Below are 20,197 nucleotides of genomic sequence, written 5' to 3'. Positions count from 1 at the left end.
CAAGTCATTTCTCTTGAGGTCCATTCTTACTTCCAGTCTGAAGCAATAGATCCTGAGAAGGACCCTCTGATATGGTGGAGAGATGCGAAAGCCATCTACCCACGTCTTTCAAATCTTGCCAGGAAATACTTATGTATCCCTGCCACAAGTTCCTCTTCAGAGAGAGTATTCAGCACTAGTGGAAACATTGTCACTTGCTTGCGTGCATCTTTGAAACCTGACCATGTTAACAGGCTGGTGTTTCTAGCAAAAAACCTTTAACAAACCTTAGCAGCATTTGCTAGTTCAGGTTCAAGTTCATTTCAAGTTTCTATATCCAAGTTCATGTTCATTTAAGACAGTTGCTTCACCCTTTCAATGGTTGGTGTTGTTTACAAAAAAAATGTTACAAAAGTGGAAGAAATAAATTCATAGAAATAAATATACATATTTAAAATATAGAGATTGAGGAACACTGGATAGTGTACATTTGTTTTTCCACTGTTATATCAAAATAATATTTTTCTTGTTGTATACATTGAAAACGTTACAAAAGTGGAACAAAGTCTTCTTTTATTTTCTTCATATAAATAAGAACAATTATTTTTTTTAAATATAGAGATTGTGGATCACTGGCGTGTACATTTGTCTTTTTTTCCAGTGTCATATCAATTCAATTCAATTCAATTCAATTCAATTCAATTCAATTTTATTTATATAGCGCCAAATACAACAAATGTCATCTCAAGGCACTTAATCTATCAAAAGAATATTTTTATGTTGTTGTATACATTGAAAACCTTACATTATTTCCTACTATTTATTTGTTCCGTTTTAGCAAGAAATGCTGAATAAAGTCCTTCATAATCCTTTTAAATTCCAGGTGATTAACATGTTCTTTTATTTCAAATTTGATATAAGTGTGTGTTTCAAAATGTGAGCTTATACACCCTTTTCTGTATGGATATGTCTAGGTGTTTTAGTAGGGGTCGTTTGGAAAAGAATAAAATATAGTCATAACTAGAAATGCACTCAGAGTGCAGATCTCCGCCAAGGAAGCTTTGTCGCCACCTTGTGGCAGGTCGCAAGATTGCAGCACGGACAGACAAACTCGGGCGATCACATCCGCTGGCAAAAAAAAAACATATTTAAAAAAAAAATGACCATATATATATCGTTTAAAATATCGTGATATCAATATTGACTGAAAATATCGTGATATTGATTTTTCCCATTATCGAGCAGCCCTACTGTCTGCATCAAATTTTTCAAACCAACGATGGCGGGACACCTTGAGGAATTGATTTTGCAATTGTATATGCAGTTCATGGAGATGTTATTTCACGGGGTGTGGATGGTTACAACGTGGGATGCCGCTGAAGAACATATGTGGAGAATACAAGAGCACTATAGTCCCCGACATGTGGCGGTAAATAACGTCCTCTGCTCGGAGGCTGAGGAGCTCGCGGACCTCGTCTCCCCAGTTGGCCATCTTCAAAAATGTCTCGAACTTGAAGTAAAACAGAGTGAAACTTGTCCTCACCTGTCGCTGTTGTTCTGAATCAGCTGTCCATTCTGTCTTTTAAACTCCTCACGTCACGCCACGCCCACGTCCGACCCGCGTCAATTGCTTTCACACCAAACTCGGCAAAAAGACTAGGGTCCGACGCGGGTCGAAAGGCGAGTCGAGTTGACGCGGCAGCCCGGGTCGGCAGTGTGAACGCAACAGCGGACACGCTAAATTCGCGGATTAAACGCGGGTTATTCCTCAGTGTGAAAGGGGCTTTTGATTCTCAGTTTTTCCCTCGCAAAGTGGAAATCCCAGAAACCTCTTGTGTTTGTTGTTGTGTATCGTCCACCTGGCCCTTATTCTGAGTTTCTGTCTGAATTCTCAGAGTTTTTATCCCAGTTAGTGCTGAGTACAGATAAAGTCATTGTAGTGGGTGACTTTAATATTCATGTAGATGTTGAAAATGACAGCCTGAATATGAACTTTAATTCTATATTGGACTCTATTGGATTTTCTCAGAGTGTTCACAGACCAGTCGGCCTTAATCACACCCTTGATCTTGTGCTGACTTATGGCATTGAGAGTGAACAGTTAACAGTGTTTCCTCATAACTCTGTCTTATCTGACCATTTTCTGATAACCTTTGAGTTTACATTACTTGACTATACAGTTTCTGAGAAGAAATTTACGTATAGAAGGTGTCTATCAGAGGATGCTGTAACCAGATTTAAAGAATTAATTCCATCATCCTTTTCTTCACTGCCATGTGCAGATATGACAGAGGACGACTACCTAAACTTTACTCCAGCAGCACTTGACTCTCTTGTTGACAGCACTATAGTTTCAATGCGTACAGCACTGGACAATGTTGCCCCTCTGAAAAGGAAGGTAATCAGTCAGAAGAGGTTGGCTCCTTGGTATAATTCACAGCTGCGTGCTTTAAAGCAGACTGCAAGAAAGCTGGAGAGACAGTGGCGTTCCTCTAATTTAGAAGAGTCTCAGTTAGTCTGGAAAGATAGTTTAACAATGTATAAGAAAGCCCTTCGTAAAGCTAGAACTGCTTATTATTCATCATTGATAGAAGAGAATAAGAATAATCCCAGGTTTCTCTTCAGCGCTGTAGCCAGGCTGACTAAGAGTCCGAGCTCTGTTGAGCCAGGTATTCCTTTAACTCTCAGCAGTGATGATTTCATGAGCTTCTTTATTAATAAAATTGTTTCTATCAGAGAGAAGATTGATGGAGTCCTTCCCACTATTATCAGTGATGTATCATCAAGTACAGCAGCTTTAGAAGTATCTTTAGAACCTGATTTATATTTAGACTGCTTCTGCCCAGTTGATCTCTCTGAACTAACAACAGCAATAGTCTCTTCTAAAACATCAACTTGTGTTTTAGACCCAATCCCAACCAGACTGTTCAAGGAGGTTTTCCCATTAATTGACACTTCCATATTGGATTTGATCAATCTGTCTTTGTTGACAGGATATGTACCTCAGCCTTTTAAGGTTGCTGTAATTAAACCTTTCAATTCACTGGATTTGATTGGATTATGATTTCACTTAATTGGACTCACACTGGCTTGAATCGGACTGTATCATTGAAGTTCCTTGAGATAACATTTGTTGTAATTTGGCGCTATATAAATAAAAATGAATTGAATTTAAATGTTACTTGGCTTTGACTTGTAATGTCATGTTTAAGTTAATGTGCCATAAGTAATTGACTGGCTACTGATGACTCTCATACAGGACTTCATCGATGAGCACATCGTTGGCGTCGACAGGGATTTCCTGACACAGCTGCTCTTTGAAGGCCAAGGCGATGGTATAGGGCTTTCCTTTGGGGTGTTTGCTGCAGCGCTCCAAGTAGGTGTCATAGAAGCCCTTCCCTCGTCCAATACGTTTCCCAAACCGGTCAAAACCCAGGCCTGGCATTAATATCAGGTCCAGACCTCCTGGATAGGGAGAGCAGACGGTGTAATTAAATAGTCATTATCACATTATCTTCCATAGTGGAGAGATTGACACCCATCCCATACAACATTTTTTGCTGTCCTTTCACTTTTCTATTTTGCCCTCTAACAATCTTGTATACATGTAACTTATACTTATACTTGTAATACATGATGAGGGGCATTGGTGCGCTTTATGGAAAGCACCGCAAAGTCACTCTGTCACTTTATCCCAGATAACAGTTGTGACAAAAAAGAAATGGAATAATAACAATAATAATAAAAATTATATATACAAAAAATAAATAAAATAGATAGATAAATGAGAACGTTCTTTATATAGAACCTTTTGAAAACAGTTTATAAAGTGCTTCCACAGACCAGATAGAGGAAACTATGAGCCAAAAAAATTAAGTTAAGGATAAGACAAGGAACAAAGACCAGAAACAAACAAGGAATAAAAGTACTACATTAATGGGAATAAAAGTTTGAAATATTAAAAAAATCTAAAGAAATTAAGAAAGTGCAAGGCCACATAAATGACAATTTATAAAAATGGGTTTTAAGAGGAGATTAAAAAAAAGTCACTGATCCTGCAAGTCTCAGTTGAGCCTCAACTTTGGAATTGCCAGGAAGCAGCCACACAAAGATGTAAGGCTGCGAGGTGGTCATGTGAGGGTCTACGTTTCTAATATATAGCTAGGGGTCAGACCCAGATGAGCTTTAAAAGTGATATAAAATCTTAAAATCAATTAAAAATAACAGAGGGAGCCAGTACAGGGTAGCCAAAATTGGGGAGATGTGACATTTTCTGTTAGAACCAGGAGGAGCCTTACTGCTGCATTCTGGACCTGTTTGATCATACAGCAGCTAGGCTTCTTAGGTCATCAGGTTTCAGCAGAAGGTATACCTGTGTGTCGTCTGCTTACCAATGAAACGTAATGTTGTACTGCATGACGACTCTGCTGAAGGGAAGCATATAAACCAAAAATAAAATTAGACCTAAAATAGAGCCCTGCAGTACACCACAGGTAAAATGAGTTGTAGAGGATGTATAATTACCAATAGTGACCGCATGGGTTCTGTCAAAGGTACACTGAAAATAGGGCTATAGTGAGGCTGTGCAATTTTAATGGACAGTATGTATTTAATGAGTACATAGTTTAGGACACTGTGGTAGTGCAAAGGTTGCTATGTTGCACTTCATGGTAGATTGGAATTACTAAACCATTGTAAACATTCTAAACAGCCACAATTTGAGTACACACATGGATAACTGTAGGTGCACTCAGACTGTCCATGCACATTTAGGACACAGAGTGCATCCCACACAAGCAAGTCAAATACCAAAAGAGTTATCTATATTCAGTTGTCACATATTTTCCTGTGAAAAACATGGCAAATGAAAGCGTATTTTGTTCATGTTAACTCTTATCTGAAGAAAAATGTTGTTCAACTTTTGTTGTACGTTTGTTGGTTATATTTTTTTTAACTTGTATTTATGGAACCTTTAAGTCTAATAAGAGTCACATACAGTACATACAGCTCATACTTTTACCGATTTTAAACCAGGTCTTGTGAAAACAACTACTGTAACATACACTATATTGCCAAAAGTATTCGTTCTTCTGCCTTTACACGCATATGAACTTAAGTAACATCCCATTCTTAATCCCAGGGCTTAAAGTTCAAAAAGATCTTTGCTACAGTGCAACCGTCCATCCATCCATCCATCATCTTCCGCTGGTCCGGGGATCGGGTCGCGGGGGCAGCAGCTTGAGCAAAGAGACCCAGACGTCCCTGTCCCCGGCCACTTCCTCCAGCTCTTCTGGGGGGACCCCGAGGCATTCCCAGGCCAGCCGAGAAACATAGTCTCTCCAACGTGTCCTGGGTCTTCCCCGGGGCCTCCTCCCAGTGGGACGGGCCCGGTACACCTCACCAGGGAGGCGTCCAGGAGGCAGTCTCACCAGATGCCCGAGCCACCTCATCTGACTCCTCTCGATGCGGAGGAGCAGCGGTTCTACTCCGAGCCCCTCCCGGATGACCGAGCTTCTCACCCTATCTCTAAGGGAGAGCCCAGACACCCTGCGGAGGAAACTCATTTCGGCCGCATGTATTCGCGATCTCGTTCTTTCGGTCACTACCCACAGCTCGTGACCATAGGTGAGGGTAGGCACATAGATTGACCGGTAAATCGAGAGCTTGGCCTTCTGGCTCAGCTCCTTCTTCACCACGACGGGCCGGTGCAGAGCCCGCATCACTGCAGACGCCGCACCGATCCGCCTGTCAATCTCCTGCTCCATTCGTCCCCCACTCGTGAACAAGACCCCGAGATACTTGAACTCCTCCACTTGGGGAAGGATCTCATTCCCGACCCGAGAGCATTCCACCCTTTTCCGGCCGAAGACCATGGTCTCAGATTTGGAGGTGCTGATGGTCATCCCAGCCGCTTCACAATCGGCTGCGAACCGCTCCAGTGAGAGCTGAAGGTCACGGTCCGACGACGCCAACAGAACCAAATCGTCCGCAAAAAGCAGAGACCCGATTCTGAGGTCGCCAAACCGGACCCCCTCAACGCCCTGGCTGCGCCTAGAAATTCTGTCCATAAAAATTATTAACAGAATCAGTGACAAAGGGCAGCCCTGACGGAGTCCAACCCTCACAGGAAACATGTCCGACTTACTGCCGGCAATGCGGACCAAACTCTGACACCGGTCATACAGAGACCGAACAGCCCATATCAAGGAGTCCGGCACTCCATACTCCCGGAGCACCCCCCACAAGAGTCCCAGAGGGAAACGGTCGAACGCCTTCTCCAAGTCCACAAAACACATGTAGACCGGTTGGGCGAACTCCCATGCTCCCTCCAGGATCCTGCCGAGGGTATAGAGCTGGTCCACTGTTCCACGGCCAGGACGAAAACCCCACTGCACCTCCTGAATCCGAGATTCGACTATCCGGCGGATCCTCCTCTCCAGTACCCCCGAAAAGACCTTACCAGGGAGGCTGAGGAGTGTGATCCCCCTATAGTTGGAACACACCCTCCGGTCCCCCTTTTTAAAGAGGGGGACCACCACCCCGATCTGCCAGTCCAGAGGCACTGCCCCCGATGTCCACGCGATGCTGCAGAGGCGTGTCAACCAAGACAGCCCCACAACATCCAGAGCCTTGAGGAACTCAGGACGGACCTCATCCACCCCCGGGGCCTTGCCACCGAGGAGTTTTTTGACCACCTCGGCAACCTCAGCCCCAGAAATGGGAGGTCCCACGTCCGAGCTCCCCAACTCTGCTTCCTCATCGGAAGGCGTGTCGGTAGGATTGAGGAGGCCCTCGAAGTATTCCCCCCACCGACTCACGACGTCCCTAGTTGAAGTCAGCAGAGCCCCGCCCTCACCATACACGGTGTTGACGGTGCACCGCTTCCCCCCCCTGAGCCGCCGGATGGTGGACCAGAATCTCCTCGAGGCCGTCCGGAAATCGTTCTCCATGGCCTCCCCGAACTCCTCCCAAGCCCGAGTTTTTGCCTCAACAACCGCTGAGGCTGCGTTCCGCTTGGCCTGTCGGTACCCGTCAGCTGCTTCCAGAGTCCCACTGGCCAAAAAGGCCCGATAGGACTCTTTCTTCAGCTTGACGGCCTCCCTCACCACTGGGGTCCACCAGCGGGTTTGGGGATTGCCGCCACGACAGGCACCAACCACCTTGCGGCCACAGCTCCGGTCAGCCGCCTCAACAATGGAGGCACGGAACATGGCCCATTCGGGCTCAATGTCCCCCACCTCCCCCGGGACATGGTTGAAGCTCTGCTGGAGGTGGGAGTTGAAACTCCTCCTTACAGGGGATTCCGCAAGCCGTTCCCAGCAGACCCTCACAATACGTTTGGGCCTGCCAGGTCTGACCGGCTTCCTCCCCCACCAGCGGAGCCAACTCACCACCAGGTGGTGATCAGTTGACAGCTCCGCCCCTCTCTTCACCCGAGTGTCCAGGACATACGGCCGCAAGTCCGATGATACGACCACAAAGTCAATCATCGAGCTGCGGCCTAGGGTGTCCTGGTGCCAAGTGCACATATGGACACCCTTATGCCTGAACATGGTGTTCGTTATGGACAGTCCGTGACGAGAACAGAAGTCCAACAACAAAACACCACTCTGATTCAGATCGGGGGGGCCTTTCCTCCCAATCACGCCCCTCCAGGTCTCACTGTCATTGGCCACGTGAGCATTGAAGTCCCCCAGCAGGACGAGGGAGTCTCCCGGAGGAGCACTCTCTAGTGCCTCCTCCAGGGACTCCAAAAAGGGTGGGTACTCTGAACTGCCGTTCGGTGCATAAGCACAAACAACAGTCAGGACCCGTCCCCCCACCCTAAGGCGGAGGGAGGCTACCCTCTCGTCTACCGGGGTGAACCCCAATGTACAGGCACACAGCCGGGGGGCGATAAGTATGCCCACACCTGCTCTACGCCTCTCACCGCGGGCAACTCCAGAGTGGAAGAGAGTCCAACCCCTCTCGAGGAGGCTGGTTCCGGAGCCCAAGCCATGCGTCGAGGTGAGTCCGACTACCGTAAATCCTCTAATATAGGCCGGGGCCTTTATTCACTCACGTGCATCTTGGTCCCGGTCATTATTGGAAGGAGGCCAGAATTAGAGACAGGCCTCTATTTCTATTTGAGCAAAACAGACTACCAGTGGAATGAATAAAAACGAGATTTTGCATCTATTTGAACCTATAAAATAGACAAATACCGGCAATTCAGGCTAAATTCCAGTGTAGTACCGGTAATATGGTAACAGAAACGTAGCAAACATACCGGTACCAGTAGACTGCGGTCAAGTGAGCCGCCACTCGTTCATCCGCGGCTCACTTGACCGAAGTTACCAGTAGTGCATTGTCACTTAACCATGGTGATAATTAGGCTACCGGTATTTCATCTCCTCTTCATCTCTCCCCGTAATCTCCTCATCACTCGCGCCAGTCTCTACAACAAGTTCATTATTGTACAGTTCTTCTTCGTCCTCCTCATGTTCTGCTGCCTGTCTGTTCTCTTCCTCGCGCAGACGGGCAGCAGCGCAGGGCTGTAAAAAACGATATCGGTAGTTTGGCCGTTATTGCAAGTCACAGTGGACAGGCTCACTCACGATCGTGATCGCATTCGAATGCGATAGTGATAGAAGTGAATGCTAATTTCAACATACCATATATCCTACTTATTTATTTTTTATTTTACTTAATTTTGCTTTAACTTTGTTGTTACCGGTAATCTGACTGTAAAGCGCATTGAGCTGCAAGTCTTGTATGTTACGATCACAAGTACCGGTATAATGTTGAGGCTGCCCAGAGAAATCGTTGGTTCTAATTATAGACCCGGCCTGTATAAGAGTCCGGCCAGTATTTACCTCCTCCGACAGCGAGACCGGCCAATATTAGAATCCCGGCCAGTAATGGAATACAGGCCAATATTAGAGGATTTACGGTATATCTAGCCGGAACCGCTCAGCCTCGCGCACCAGCTCAGGCTCCTTCCCCAGCAGAGAGGTGACGTTCCACGTCCCAAGAGCCAGCTTCAGTAGCCGAGGATCAGACCGCCAAGGTCCCTGCCTTTGGCTGCCGCCCAGCTCACATTGCACCCGACCCCCATGGCCCCTCCCACGGGTGGTGAGCCCGTAGGAAGGTGCAACAGTGCAACCGTGTCATTGTAAAAATAATTGCAACATTTCCAACTGTTTTTTGTTCAAAACAACAAAAACAGTAAAGTGCTCCAAGAACTAGTAAACTGAATAACATGAAACAAATAGAAATTTGGACGGAGTTTCCAGAGACGTCGAGGAGGTAAGGGTTTTCCTTCCTAGCTTGTGTCTCAAGTCCAGTCTTCTTCCCTCTCATAACGGCACAATTGTCTAATAGAATACTGGTTACTTGATTCCACCTGAGATCGTAACACTGCAGGACATCTTTTATTTCTTATTTCATTTCTCAGGCACGCTCAGGACGGGAGATTGGACTGAAGACGAGTTTCGGTGCAATCTGTTGGTTTCCTTAGCTAGGAAATTGTTTTTGAATTGGCTCTGTATGAATGAATTGGAATATTTTATAAATAATTATGTTTACGATGAATTGAATTCCAATTGGCTTGAATTGGACTTTATTATTTAAGTGCCTTGAGATGACATTTGTTGTATTTGGCGCTATATAAATAAAAATTAATTGAATTGAATTCTTGAGCTAATCTGAAGGCCACATGAAGGTTGGAGGTCTATAGCGACTGACTCTGCAGAAAGTTGGTGACCTTTGAGCACTATGAGCCTCAGCATCCGCTGACCCCGCTCTGTCATTTTACCTGGCCCACCACTTCCTGGCTGAGATGCTGTCCTTCCCAATCACTTCCACCCTGTTATAACACCACTGACAGCTGACTGTGGAATATTTAGCAGAGAGGAAGTTTCACCACTGGACTTGTTGCACAGGTGGCATCCTATCATGGTACTACGCAGGAATACACTGAGCTCCTGAGAGAGAAACATTCTTTCACAGATGTTTGGAGAAGCAGTCTGCATGCTGAGATGCTGGAATTTATACACCTGAATCCATGGAAGTGACTGGAACACCTGAACGTAATGATTTGGATGGGTGAGTGAATACTTTTGGCAATATAGTGTAGTACTGCAGTGAGGAACCTTGGAATTATTTTTGACCAGACTCTGTCCTTTGACGCCCATATAAAACAGGTTTCTATGATGCAGAAAAACTGGTCCATGCATTTGTTACTTCAAGATTGGACTACTGTAATTCTTTATTATTGGGCTGTCCCACACATTCTCTGAAAAGCCTCCAGCTGATCCAAAATGCTGCAGCCAGAGTTCTGATGAGAACTAACAGGAGAGATCATATTTCTCCAGTTTTAGCTTGTCTTCATTGGCTCCCTGTTAAATTCAGAATAGAATTTAAGATTCTTCTCCTCACATATAAAGCTCTTAATGACCGAGCTCCATCATATCTTAAAGATCTCATTGTAAGATATTTTCCTAACAGAGCACTTCGTTCCCAAACTGCAGGTTTACTTGAGGTTCCCAGAGTTTCTAAAAGTAGAATGGGAGGCAGAGCCTTCAGTTATCAGGCCCCTCTCTGTGGAACCAGCTGCCAGTTTGGGAGGCAGAGCCTTCAGTTATCAGGCCCCTCTCTGTGGAACCTGCTGCCAGTTTGGGAGGCAGAGCCTTCAGTTATCAGGCCCCTCTCTGTGGAACCGGCTGCTAGTTTGGGAGGCAGAGCCTTCAGTTATCAGGCCCCTCTCTGTGGAACCAGCTGCCAGTTTGGGAGGCAGAGCCTTCAGTCATCAGGCCCCTCTCTGTGGAACCAGCTGCCAGTTTGGGAGGCAGAGCCTTCAGTCATCAGGCCCCTCTCTGTGGAACCAGCTGCCAGTATATGTCCGGGAACCAGACACCCTTTCTCTTATCCGACTCAAACTGAGCCCCATGTGTCATGGTCATTGCTGGGTCCTGATCTCTTTGCATCCTTGCTTTGCGCCCTTGACAGTGTTCCTGACTACAGGTGTTGCTATGGGATTAGTTAAATTCAGATAAGTTGTGAGGAGCTCATGGTGGTCTCAGTGGCACTGAAACATTTTCTGCCCTCCCTGAGTATGATGAACCGTGGTTTGCCGTCTATAAGCAGCCCTAAACTACAAGGATAGGAAACTCCAGAGAGGTGATGAGGCAAATATGAAGCAGGTACGGTCAAATGAAGATTGACCTCTCTGCACTGGCTGAGAATGCTCAGTGAACAAAGTTTTTCTCCCTGACTGATCAGAGCACCCCACTGGGTCTGGATGCTCTGGCATACGAGTGTTCACAGGTCCTACTCAACGCTTGCCTCCATTAGAGCTGACAACTCTTGCTCTTGACAGAGTATAGGAGAAGAACTACTCTCTGGCATGCAAATAATTCTAAAAATGTCAAAAGATAGCCAGACAGGCAATGTCACCCACTGGTTTGTGAATTCGTGGTTTGCCTTTGGAAAAAAGGAGGTAAGTAGTATGGGACTGATTGAATGAAAAATGCACAAACTAACTTGCCTCCATTGTTATATTTTTCAAAACCAGACAATGATTCAGAAAATGAGCAGTGTTTCCCACACATAGACTAATTCGTGGCGGTGCGCCACAGATTAAACACCGGCCGCCACATATTGCGTTTCGTTATTATTATTTTTTTTAACGCCATTTAGAAAATACTCGTATTCGTTAAGCTGCATTTCCTTTCCCTGCTCTACCTCCGTCTCTCTGTCCCTCGCGTCTCTCTCGCATAGCCTACTCACACACACAGCCCCTCCCCTCCGTGCTTCCCTGGAAGCGTGGAAGCTTGCTAGCTTCAGCGTCGCTTTAGATTAGCTCAACGAAAGAATTCACGAAAGGTTGGTATCACGTGCACCTTTATAAAATCACACATTAAAAAGTCCTATAAAAATATTTTATATTTTGAATACAATGTTGTCCCGTCCCGACCCATAGCAAGCGATTACGCCTTCTTTATAAAGTTAACTAGTCGCAAGTTTGCCGTAAAAAAAAAAAAAAAAAATGTAGTTGGGTTGTCGAGGTCTAAACACTAGCAGCTGCGAATCAAATAAAGTAGTTTTTTAAACTCTTACACTGAATGTTTACTGCTTCAATCCAGATGAGTATTGAAAAATATTTTCCGCAATTGAAAGAGAGACGTGCGTGTTGAGGATGAGGAGCAGCCTGAACCGGAGGTATCAGTCTGAAACAGCTGAACAGTCCCACCAGTGTAATTAGCTATGCTATTAATTTGTTTACAATGAAGATGTGAATATCTGCAGATAAGCCGCACCTGTGTCACCCACCGTGACACAGGTGTCACACATCCTTACGTCCCCCATAATTTTCCTTGATGGAGAAATTATCCAGGTTCTTAACTCCCAATGTGACATATATGTCACATTACAGATCTCTGACAATGGGGGGGTGGTATTTTGGAAAAAAATTCTGAAATGGGTCCTATGTGGTCTATTTAGTCTGTGTTATAACCCCCTTAATTTTCATTTAAGTAGAAATGGGTCTGGGTTCTTAAGGATTAATACAATAAAGTTTTGTGTGACCAATTATTAAAGAAGGAATTATTTTGAAGAATTTTTATTTTTTACCCCCCCCCCACCCCACCCCACCCCACCACCACCCCACCACCACACATTGCCTTCACATCTGTGGGAAACACCGATGAGCATCATTTTGTGTGTGTCTCTTCATGATTACCTGAGGTCAGTGCTTCCTCTCTGCTGTTGTCATCTTCAGCAGGCTGTCTGATGTTCCAGGATGTCAGAGGCAGGCTCTCCATGTCCTGCAGGCTGTTGAGCTTCAACATGTCCATATTGGAGCTGCTCCTCTCATATCTGGGGATGAAGCAGCTTTTGCCCCATTTGAACATGTCTTTGATGATTTCCTGAGTGCACACTTCATCATTCATGCTGAGAAACACTGCGACCCTTTGAGAGGACACATACTTAGGGTGTCTGAATAGCTAGAAGAAATAGAAAGAAATATGTAGAAGGAAAAGGTCAGAAGCAGTTAAACGGTTTGAGCCAAGGAGATCTGATATAATGTATAAATGTAAATTAATTAATCTGCTTCAGTCAACATTTTCTATTCTTGAAAAAATACAAACATACAAAAACAAACCACCATTTTGCTGGTTTTGGGTATACAGTAAAGTTAAATCATCATAATCAATGTAGATTAATCATCACGCATTTTTTAACATGATTTATAACCATTAATGATATCTAGTATAAAATCAATGTGTCAGTTTTGGCAGTGTTTCAGTAAAGACCTGCGGTGATATATCGGGAATCAGTCTGATCCTCTTTCACCTTCGAGCCTGTGATCTTTTTCATCCCTGATCACACATCTCTCATGTTCTTCTGCTTGAGTTTGCTTTCTACCATTTTTCTGAACTTCTCTTTGTTCCCTGTTATTTTCTCTTTCCAACTGTTTTTGAACAGTCCTCAATAACTCCCCACCTCCCTCCCTGAAAGCTTTCTTTTTGATGTTTTTCAGCTTTTTCAGGTTGCCGGTGTTACAGGGTTTGGTATTTGTTATTATCGCTGAGCAATAGGTGTATTATTGGAGGTGAGCAGAGCCAGGTAGTGGTCGGATTTTCCTAATGGAGGAGCTATATGCATATTTTTATGCAACATTTATTTTTTCTGGTGGAGCAGCTGACAAACTGTTAAATGTTGTAATTGAAGCTGAGAGGGAGACTTCGTTAGCAACTGAACAAAGGACAGAGAAACTAGCATTAAAGTGATACTCCGTAGTAGATTCACCCTAGGGTCATTTGAACCGTGATATCCAGCCAAGTAGCCCACCCGCAGTTTTTTCGATATTGGCTGAACATCAGCCGAGTTACTGAGTTATCCCGAATAGCTTCGTACAAGGGTTAATGGATCCTGGTCCGTATCTCCAAAATTACCACACTAAAATCACATGCCATGACACCAAACTTCTACAGTTGTACAAATATGGTCTGTACTCACCAAACGATGCATTTGGAAGTTTGAAAATAGTCCAGGAGTTTATTATTATCATCAACACAAGCCTAATAGCTTCTCTGCAGCTAAAGCTGCGTCGACGTCACTTCAGGGAGCTGGGAGCTTCAAAGTAAGATGAGGGTTGATCTACTACTGTAGACAACAAAGTATATGCTATATTCTACATGTTTTTTTATGAATTTTTATGTTGTAGAGTTGTGAAATTATTTTATCAATGGAGAAATTGAGCAGCCTTGCTTTGTTGTCTACGTTTTGGAGAAGAGGTGGTCTACGCTGGAGACTCAAGAATACAAGTTGGATGACTGCCGCAAATTTCCTCCACTTGGATGTGCAGTCAATCAGATATAAGATAGATGAGCTGGATATATGGGCCAAACTCAAAAACATCAAATGAAGGAAACTTGTCTTCACATGGCTCAATGACTTCGACTGATGAAGATCTGACCATGAGGAGGTTTGGAAGCCCAATTTGTTTGGATGAGTTACTGGAGATTACCAGAAAAAGACAAAGAGCAAGGGGGTGTTTCCATTTCAACCAAACCTACTTTAAATCTGTAGTGTCCAGCCGGTCGAGGCAGATGAGAATCAGAATGTTCCACCTTCTAATGGAGGTTTCTTCCTGTTAAAAGGGAGTTTTTTCTTTCTACTGTCGCCTCAAGCACGTAAATGACGGTGGATTGGATCAAAGATAATCTATTGGTTTCTTTCGCTAGGCAGCATCTTTTAATTGGCTCTACATGAAGTGGACTAATTTGGAATTTGTTTATTCGGAATGGAATCTGATTTTTTTTTTTAGAATAAATTGACTTCAGTTGGACTGTATCTCTGGAGTCCCTTGACATGACATTGTTGTGATTTGGTGCTATTTAAATAAAATTTAACTGACTGCTGATCAATGTTCCCTCTAATTTTTCATGAGTCTGGGCATACACACAAGCTCTCTGAGCACACTGAGGACCACTGTGGGCAACATCAGATGTGCACGCTGTGGCCACACACCAGTTTCATACCTGTTCAAAACCTTGGATCATACAAGTTACATGGCTTATGAAAAGAATCAAATCACAGCAGCAATTTTCATTAGTTTACTTTTCTTATAAGCGATTCGGCCCACTGAAGATGAAAAAGACAAAAATCTTGTTGTTCATGAGATGTGTAGTATGTTATCTGTTATATGTGAGAGTCATGCTTGCAGCCTGCATGTTTTGCAGAGTAGACCTTGTCACTCGAAAAAGAAAAAAATCTCCCCCAGTTTCACCGCTTGTTCTTCTGTTTGCACATACTCAGACAGCCATTCCATTACATTACATTATTGGTCTAATTAATTAGATTAGATCTAGTATTAGATATGAATTAATACGTTTATGGTGAATTTTATTTTATGCGCTGCATAGATTTTCTTGTGCGCTGAGAATGTGCGAGCATCTTAGAGGGAACATTGTTGCTGATGTAATACACAGATTATATTTAATTTGCCCTGAGGCACCCAAATTCATATTGGGGGATTTTAATTACTGTAACTTAAACAAGACTTTAAGGACATACGAACAGTATGTGACTAGTGCCACAACACGAAAAAGTAAAACAGTCGACCCTTGTGACGGTTCGGTAAATGGAGCTTACAAATGTCTACCTATGCCTTTTTTTGGTATTTCCTATCACAACAGTGTATACCTCATGCCAAACATTTAAGATTTGGTTAAAGGATAGTATCTCCTCTCTTCAAGCATGTTTCGGCTGTATGGACTGGCAGTGTTTCTATGATGCTTGTAATGATATTGATGAGTTATCAGACATTGTCACATCAGACATTAAATTCTTTGTGGATTCAGTCATCCCAACTAGGAAAGTCATAAACTACCCAAATAAAAAACCTTGGATAACTTAAGAGCTTAAGGCTATGTACACACGTAGCCGGGTATTTTTAAAACCGAATGTTTCCCCCCCTCCGTTTATAAAATAATTTGTATCCACATTACCTCGTTTTCGAAAAAAACACCTTCCACACATAACCGAACATCTGCGTTTTCACCTGTCTTGACAACCCAAATGCTTTTGCTGTTTTGCGCAATCTGCCCTCGTCAGCTAAATAATAAAGTGTGCACGCAACTTTTTTGAGCACACTGACAGGTGATCGCATGACAGTGGACTGCCCCTCGATATGAGGACGTAATAATTCCGACAGCGAGAGGACTGAGGACCGGGACATGAGAAATTGTCACGTCATTCCTCTGGGAGTACAACTTGGGCGTGTAAAATCAAGGCTGTAAACAATAATAACCACCACAGTTCTCAAGACATCCATGCTTCTTCAGTAAACAAAGGTCGCACTTTAGACTTTAAAGCAGATTTGTTGATGTTTTGGCGCATATTGTGACGTTCGAAAACGCAAAACTCCGGTTATCTCTGTCTACACGCAGCTGCATAAACGGAGTTTTCAAAAATCTTCACTTTGCCCGGAGTTTTTAAAAACATTCGTTTACGATGCGTTTTTATGCGTTTTCATGTGGATGACAGGTCCAAACGTAGAAAAATATATTCGTTTTAGCAGATACCCGGCTACGTGTGGATGGGGCCTAAATTAGTCACTAACAGGAATTAAAGGATTTTTTATACTGGTGACTCTCCAAGAGAAAAAAAAATGTCTCTCGAGAAGTGATACGAAAATAGGAGGACCAAAATGAAGTAGCCTATAGAAAAAAACTGAAAAGCAATACAATAGTGGGAACCTCAGAGCATCTTGGCAAAAAATTAAATCTATGGCATTCCAAAAAAAAAAATCCTAAAACCAACTGTGACTGATGTAGACTTTCTATTGTTTTGTATGTTCTAATTTAACTAAGTAATATTTCAAAGCTAAGAGAGTTATACTTCAGTCCTTATCACCTCTGAACTGTCTACCTGCCTGAAAGGGAGAGTTCTGGTCACAGGATCCAAGGTGTGAATGGTTATACCCGAGACCACCTCCTCTGTTCAAAGATGCTTTTTCCAGGTTTCTGACTCCTCTCTCAAAGCATCTGTCTTTTCTGCCCAGAATGTGGACATTACAGTCCTCAGTGTAACTTTTCCTTCAGATGTAGGTGCACAGCTGGCTCTGGACCTGAATAAGGTGTTGTTTGATCTCTTCAAAATAGTGGTCCGCACACTCTTGGCTGCACAGCGCTGCAGACACGACACCACTGAGTTTTTGTTTGGCTGTTTTGTCCTCTGGGTGAACCAGTCTCTGTGGAATGTCATGTTTAGAAAAGATGCTTTCGAGTTTCTCAGAAACTCCGGCCACATCTGGAATTACAATATGGTTGCACCTGTTCTTCTTAGCTTGAGTACGGAAAAATATCTGGGAACAGTTTTTGACAACCAGCTTAAGTTTGATGCAACACAGTCAATTACCAAGTGAGAATAAGAAATAATTAACTTGATGAGGAATATTTATTCTAAATATTGAATATGGAGGCCAGTCAGAGGTCACTAACATTAATGTTGAAAGCTGGAGAGGCAGTGGCGTTCCTCTAATTTAGAAGTCTCAATTAGCCTGGAAAGACAGTTTAATAACGTATAAGAAAGCCCTTCGTAAAGCTAGAACTGCTTATTATTCATCATTGATAGAAGAGAATAAGAACAATCCCAGGTTTCTCTTCAGCACTGTAGCCAGTCTGACTTAAGCCCTATTCGGACGGGACTAGTTCAATGGGGGGACGTATGGTAATGTTGGTTAACCAGACGACGCCAGGGAGAAGAAATGACCAATTCTGACGGGACAAGAAATCCCTGTACTATTCATCTAACATGGGAGGAGTTGTTGGTTACGCACAACCGTCACATCCTGGATGCTATGCACGTCTTCATTTCACTTCCGTAAACCCCATCTGTAAACAGACATGGCGCCGACCAGGTCGAAGCAAGCCAAAGTCCGAAATTGGACGAGAGAGAACCTCCATGTTTGCAAACAGACACACCTAATTGTTTCTCTCTTTAAAAGGATGTGACGACATATTCCGTACTTATTACCGAAGGTCGCATTCGCACGGGATTAGTATTACCTATGGTAGATACTCCGGACCGTTTCACAGGAGGTAGAATTCTCGGCAAAGTTTACCGACATACTCCGCTATCTTTACTGACATGGCGCGTTCGGACGGGACTAGATTTCCCGGTTATTATTACTTTACCCCAGGTCCCCCCATTAAACTAGTCCCGTCCGAATAGGGCTTAAGAGTCCGAGCTCTGCTGAGCCAGGTATTACTTTAACTCTCAGCAGTGATGATTTCATGAGCTGGTAATCCTTATCAAATTTCGTTGCGAAAAGTTGCTTCTGTCGTGTTTTATTTGACATTTTGTAAATCCCATTGAGTTCTATTGAAGACTGGATGTACGTTGATATTACTCCATCACCGAATCCATCAAGTGGTGTGGAGTATAGCAAGTCAGATTCAATTGCTGAGCGGAAGTTTATCCACGGCTGTGAGGTGGCTAAGAAAATAGTTCGAGTATGAACGAGCTGCCAAATAAAACACGACAGAAGCAACTTTTCGCAATGAAATTTGATCTGGATTACCAGTGCACACCAGTAACCACTCCGGTGAGTTGATGATTTTGAAAACGGACGTTTATGGTGCTTTTACGGACCTTTCTGGACATGCGCATGACTTGCCGTTCTGAAGCAGGTTGAGAAGAATCAAAATTAGGCAAATACCGGAGACAGCAGTAAACATCAAAAAAGCGGTGAGGGGGGTTCTAAAACATTGCAGACGACTCATAAATGAGGCTTAATGTTGAAAATACCGCAGTTATCCTTTAATCAATTTGATCAATCTGTCTTTGTGGACAGGATACCCTTCAGTTAACTGGGGCACACAGATGTGAGCACATTTCCCTGACTCTGTCCTCGCTGTCCAATGCAGAATTGATTTTAAAATGGTTGCCTCCAGCCTTCTTCGCTGACCTGATTCAGCCTCATGTTCCTTCTGCCCTGAGGTCTGCTGATCAGCTGACCTCAGCTGACCTGGTAGTGAGGAAGGTTTTTTTAATTGAAGGTCTAATTACAGCCAGCTTGAAAGTCTGAGGTCCAGTAGCAGCATGTTGGCCAAGCTGTTGCTTTGTGAAACTCTGGAAACATTCCACTGAAACCAGCTCCTCTCTCTGGGACTGACTGATAGAGCAGCCTCAGGGCCTCAGCACTATTCAACAAATCCAGTAAGTTGATGATTAAACAGAGACTGGGTGGTCTGCATCAGCCACCAACAACCATTCGACCACAAACTTCTGATCAGATTGTTAGATCACTGGAAAAGCAGCTGTTCAGACACACGAAGTAAACCCTCAGCCTTTGACTTAAGGGAGAAGAATGTTGTGTTAGCCTGCTCTCACCTCCTGTGCCACCAGCAGGGACTGCCGTCGCTTCTCCTCCGCGCTCAGCGCTGCCACGCGGACTTTAATGGCTCTCCTCAGAGCTTGTTTGGCGGCTCTCACGGGGGCCATCCTGCCTACGCTCGTCGCTCCGCACACGGGTGCCTGGGCAGGTCAGTGGGCTGTGGACCCCGCATATGTTCCAGGCTGGCTCTCTCTGTGTGTGTGTGTGTGTGTGTGTGTGTGTGTGTGTGTGTGTGTGTGTGCGTGTGTGTGTATGTGTGTATGAGGGGGAGTTACTGCTCTGTTTGTCTCACTTTCCTTGGTTTAAATATTAACCAGCAGGTAAACACTGAGCGGGAAAAGTCCAACCTGCTGTCCGGAACGTGGTGAAAACAGCGCCCCGACGACCAATCACAGCACAGCTCCTCGCGTCGCGTCTCTTCTCTTCTTTCTTCTTCTTCTTCTTCTTCTCTTGCTCCTCTTCTTCTTCTCTTCATCCCTGAGGCCCTGTAGGCGCAGCTAGGCGTGCTGCTGCCCCCTACAGGTGTGTCGTCTGGAAACGGAAATGTCAGTCTTCATGTTGACCGAACATAGCTTTAACAGAAAAAACACCTAACATCTGAGAGTCTTTGGAATAAAATACTTCTTTCTGTATGATATTTTCTGCTGGATTTTCTCCTGCTACATGGATTGAAGCTCCTTGAACCCACATGGACGTTAGCTCAGTAGCTCACTTTGTGTCAGAACCTGACTTCCCTGATATCTTTTTTTATCCACTCTCAAGCCAACTCTTATGCAACAGAACAGAACAAATATTGCTGACCAGTAAAGTTTGTCTCTGGATTCTTTCGTA

The 20,197-nt window shown here is 44.1% G+C and overlaps 1 protein-coding gene across 1 annotated transcript; it reads right to left on the bottom strand.

The window, feature by feature from the left end:
• Positions 1-647: 647 nt before the first annotated feature.
• mthfs (5,10-methenyltetrahydrofolate synthetase (5-formyltetrahydrofolate cyclo-ligase)) lies at positions 648-19,825 on the bottom strand. Its single transcript, XM_075456501.1, has 3 exons — positions 19,363-19,825; positions 12,701-12,965; positions 648-3,444 (listed from the first exon to the last, which is right to left on the bottom strand). The coding sequence occupies exons 1-3, from the start codon at positions 19,471-19,473 to the stop codon at positions 3,218-3,220; spliced, it is 603 nt and encodes a 200-aa protein (XP_075312616.1). The 5' UTR covers positions 19,474-19,825; the 3' UTR covers positions 648-3,217.
• Between the last annotated feature and the right edge of the window lie 372 nt (positions 19,826-20,197).

This window comes from Odontesthes bonariensis, chromosome 1, assembly GCF_027942865.1.
Source record: "Odontesthes bonariensis isolate fOdoBon6 chromosome 1, fOdoBon6.hap1, whole genome shotgun sequence".
NCBI lineage: Eukaryota > Metazoa > Chordata > Actinopteri > Atheriniformes > Atherinopsidae > Odontesthes > Odontesthes bonariensis.
Note: the sequence above shows the minus strand (reverse complement) of the source record. Positions and strands in the feature narration are given on the sequence as shown.

What these genes read in the sequence shown, in the direction of transcription:
- mthfs (XM_075456501.1), bottom strand. Translation starts at nt 19,473, where the DNA reads ATGGCCCCCGTGAGAGCCGCCAAACAAGCTCTGAGGAGAGCCATTAAA. An exon ending in CCCTGCTGGTGGCACAGGAG is followed by an intron (nt 12,966 to 19,362) that starts GTGAGAGCAGGC and finishes TATTTCTTCTAG; the next exon opens with CTATTCAGACACCCTAAGTA. An exon ending in AGAGGAAGCACTGACCTCAG is followed by an intron (nt 3,445 to 12,700) that starts GTAATCATGAAG and finishes CTCCCTATCCAG; the next exon opens with GAGGTCTGGACCTGATATTA.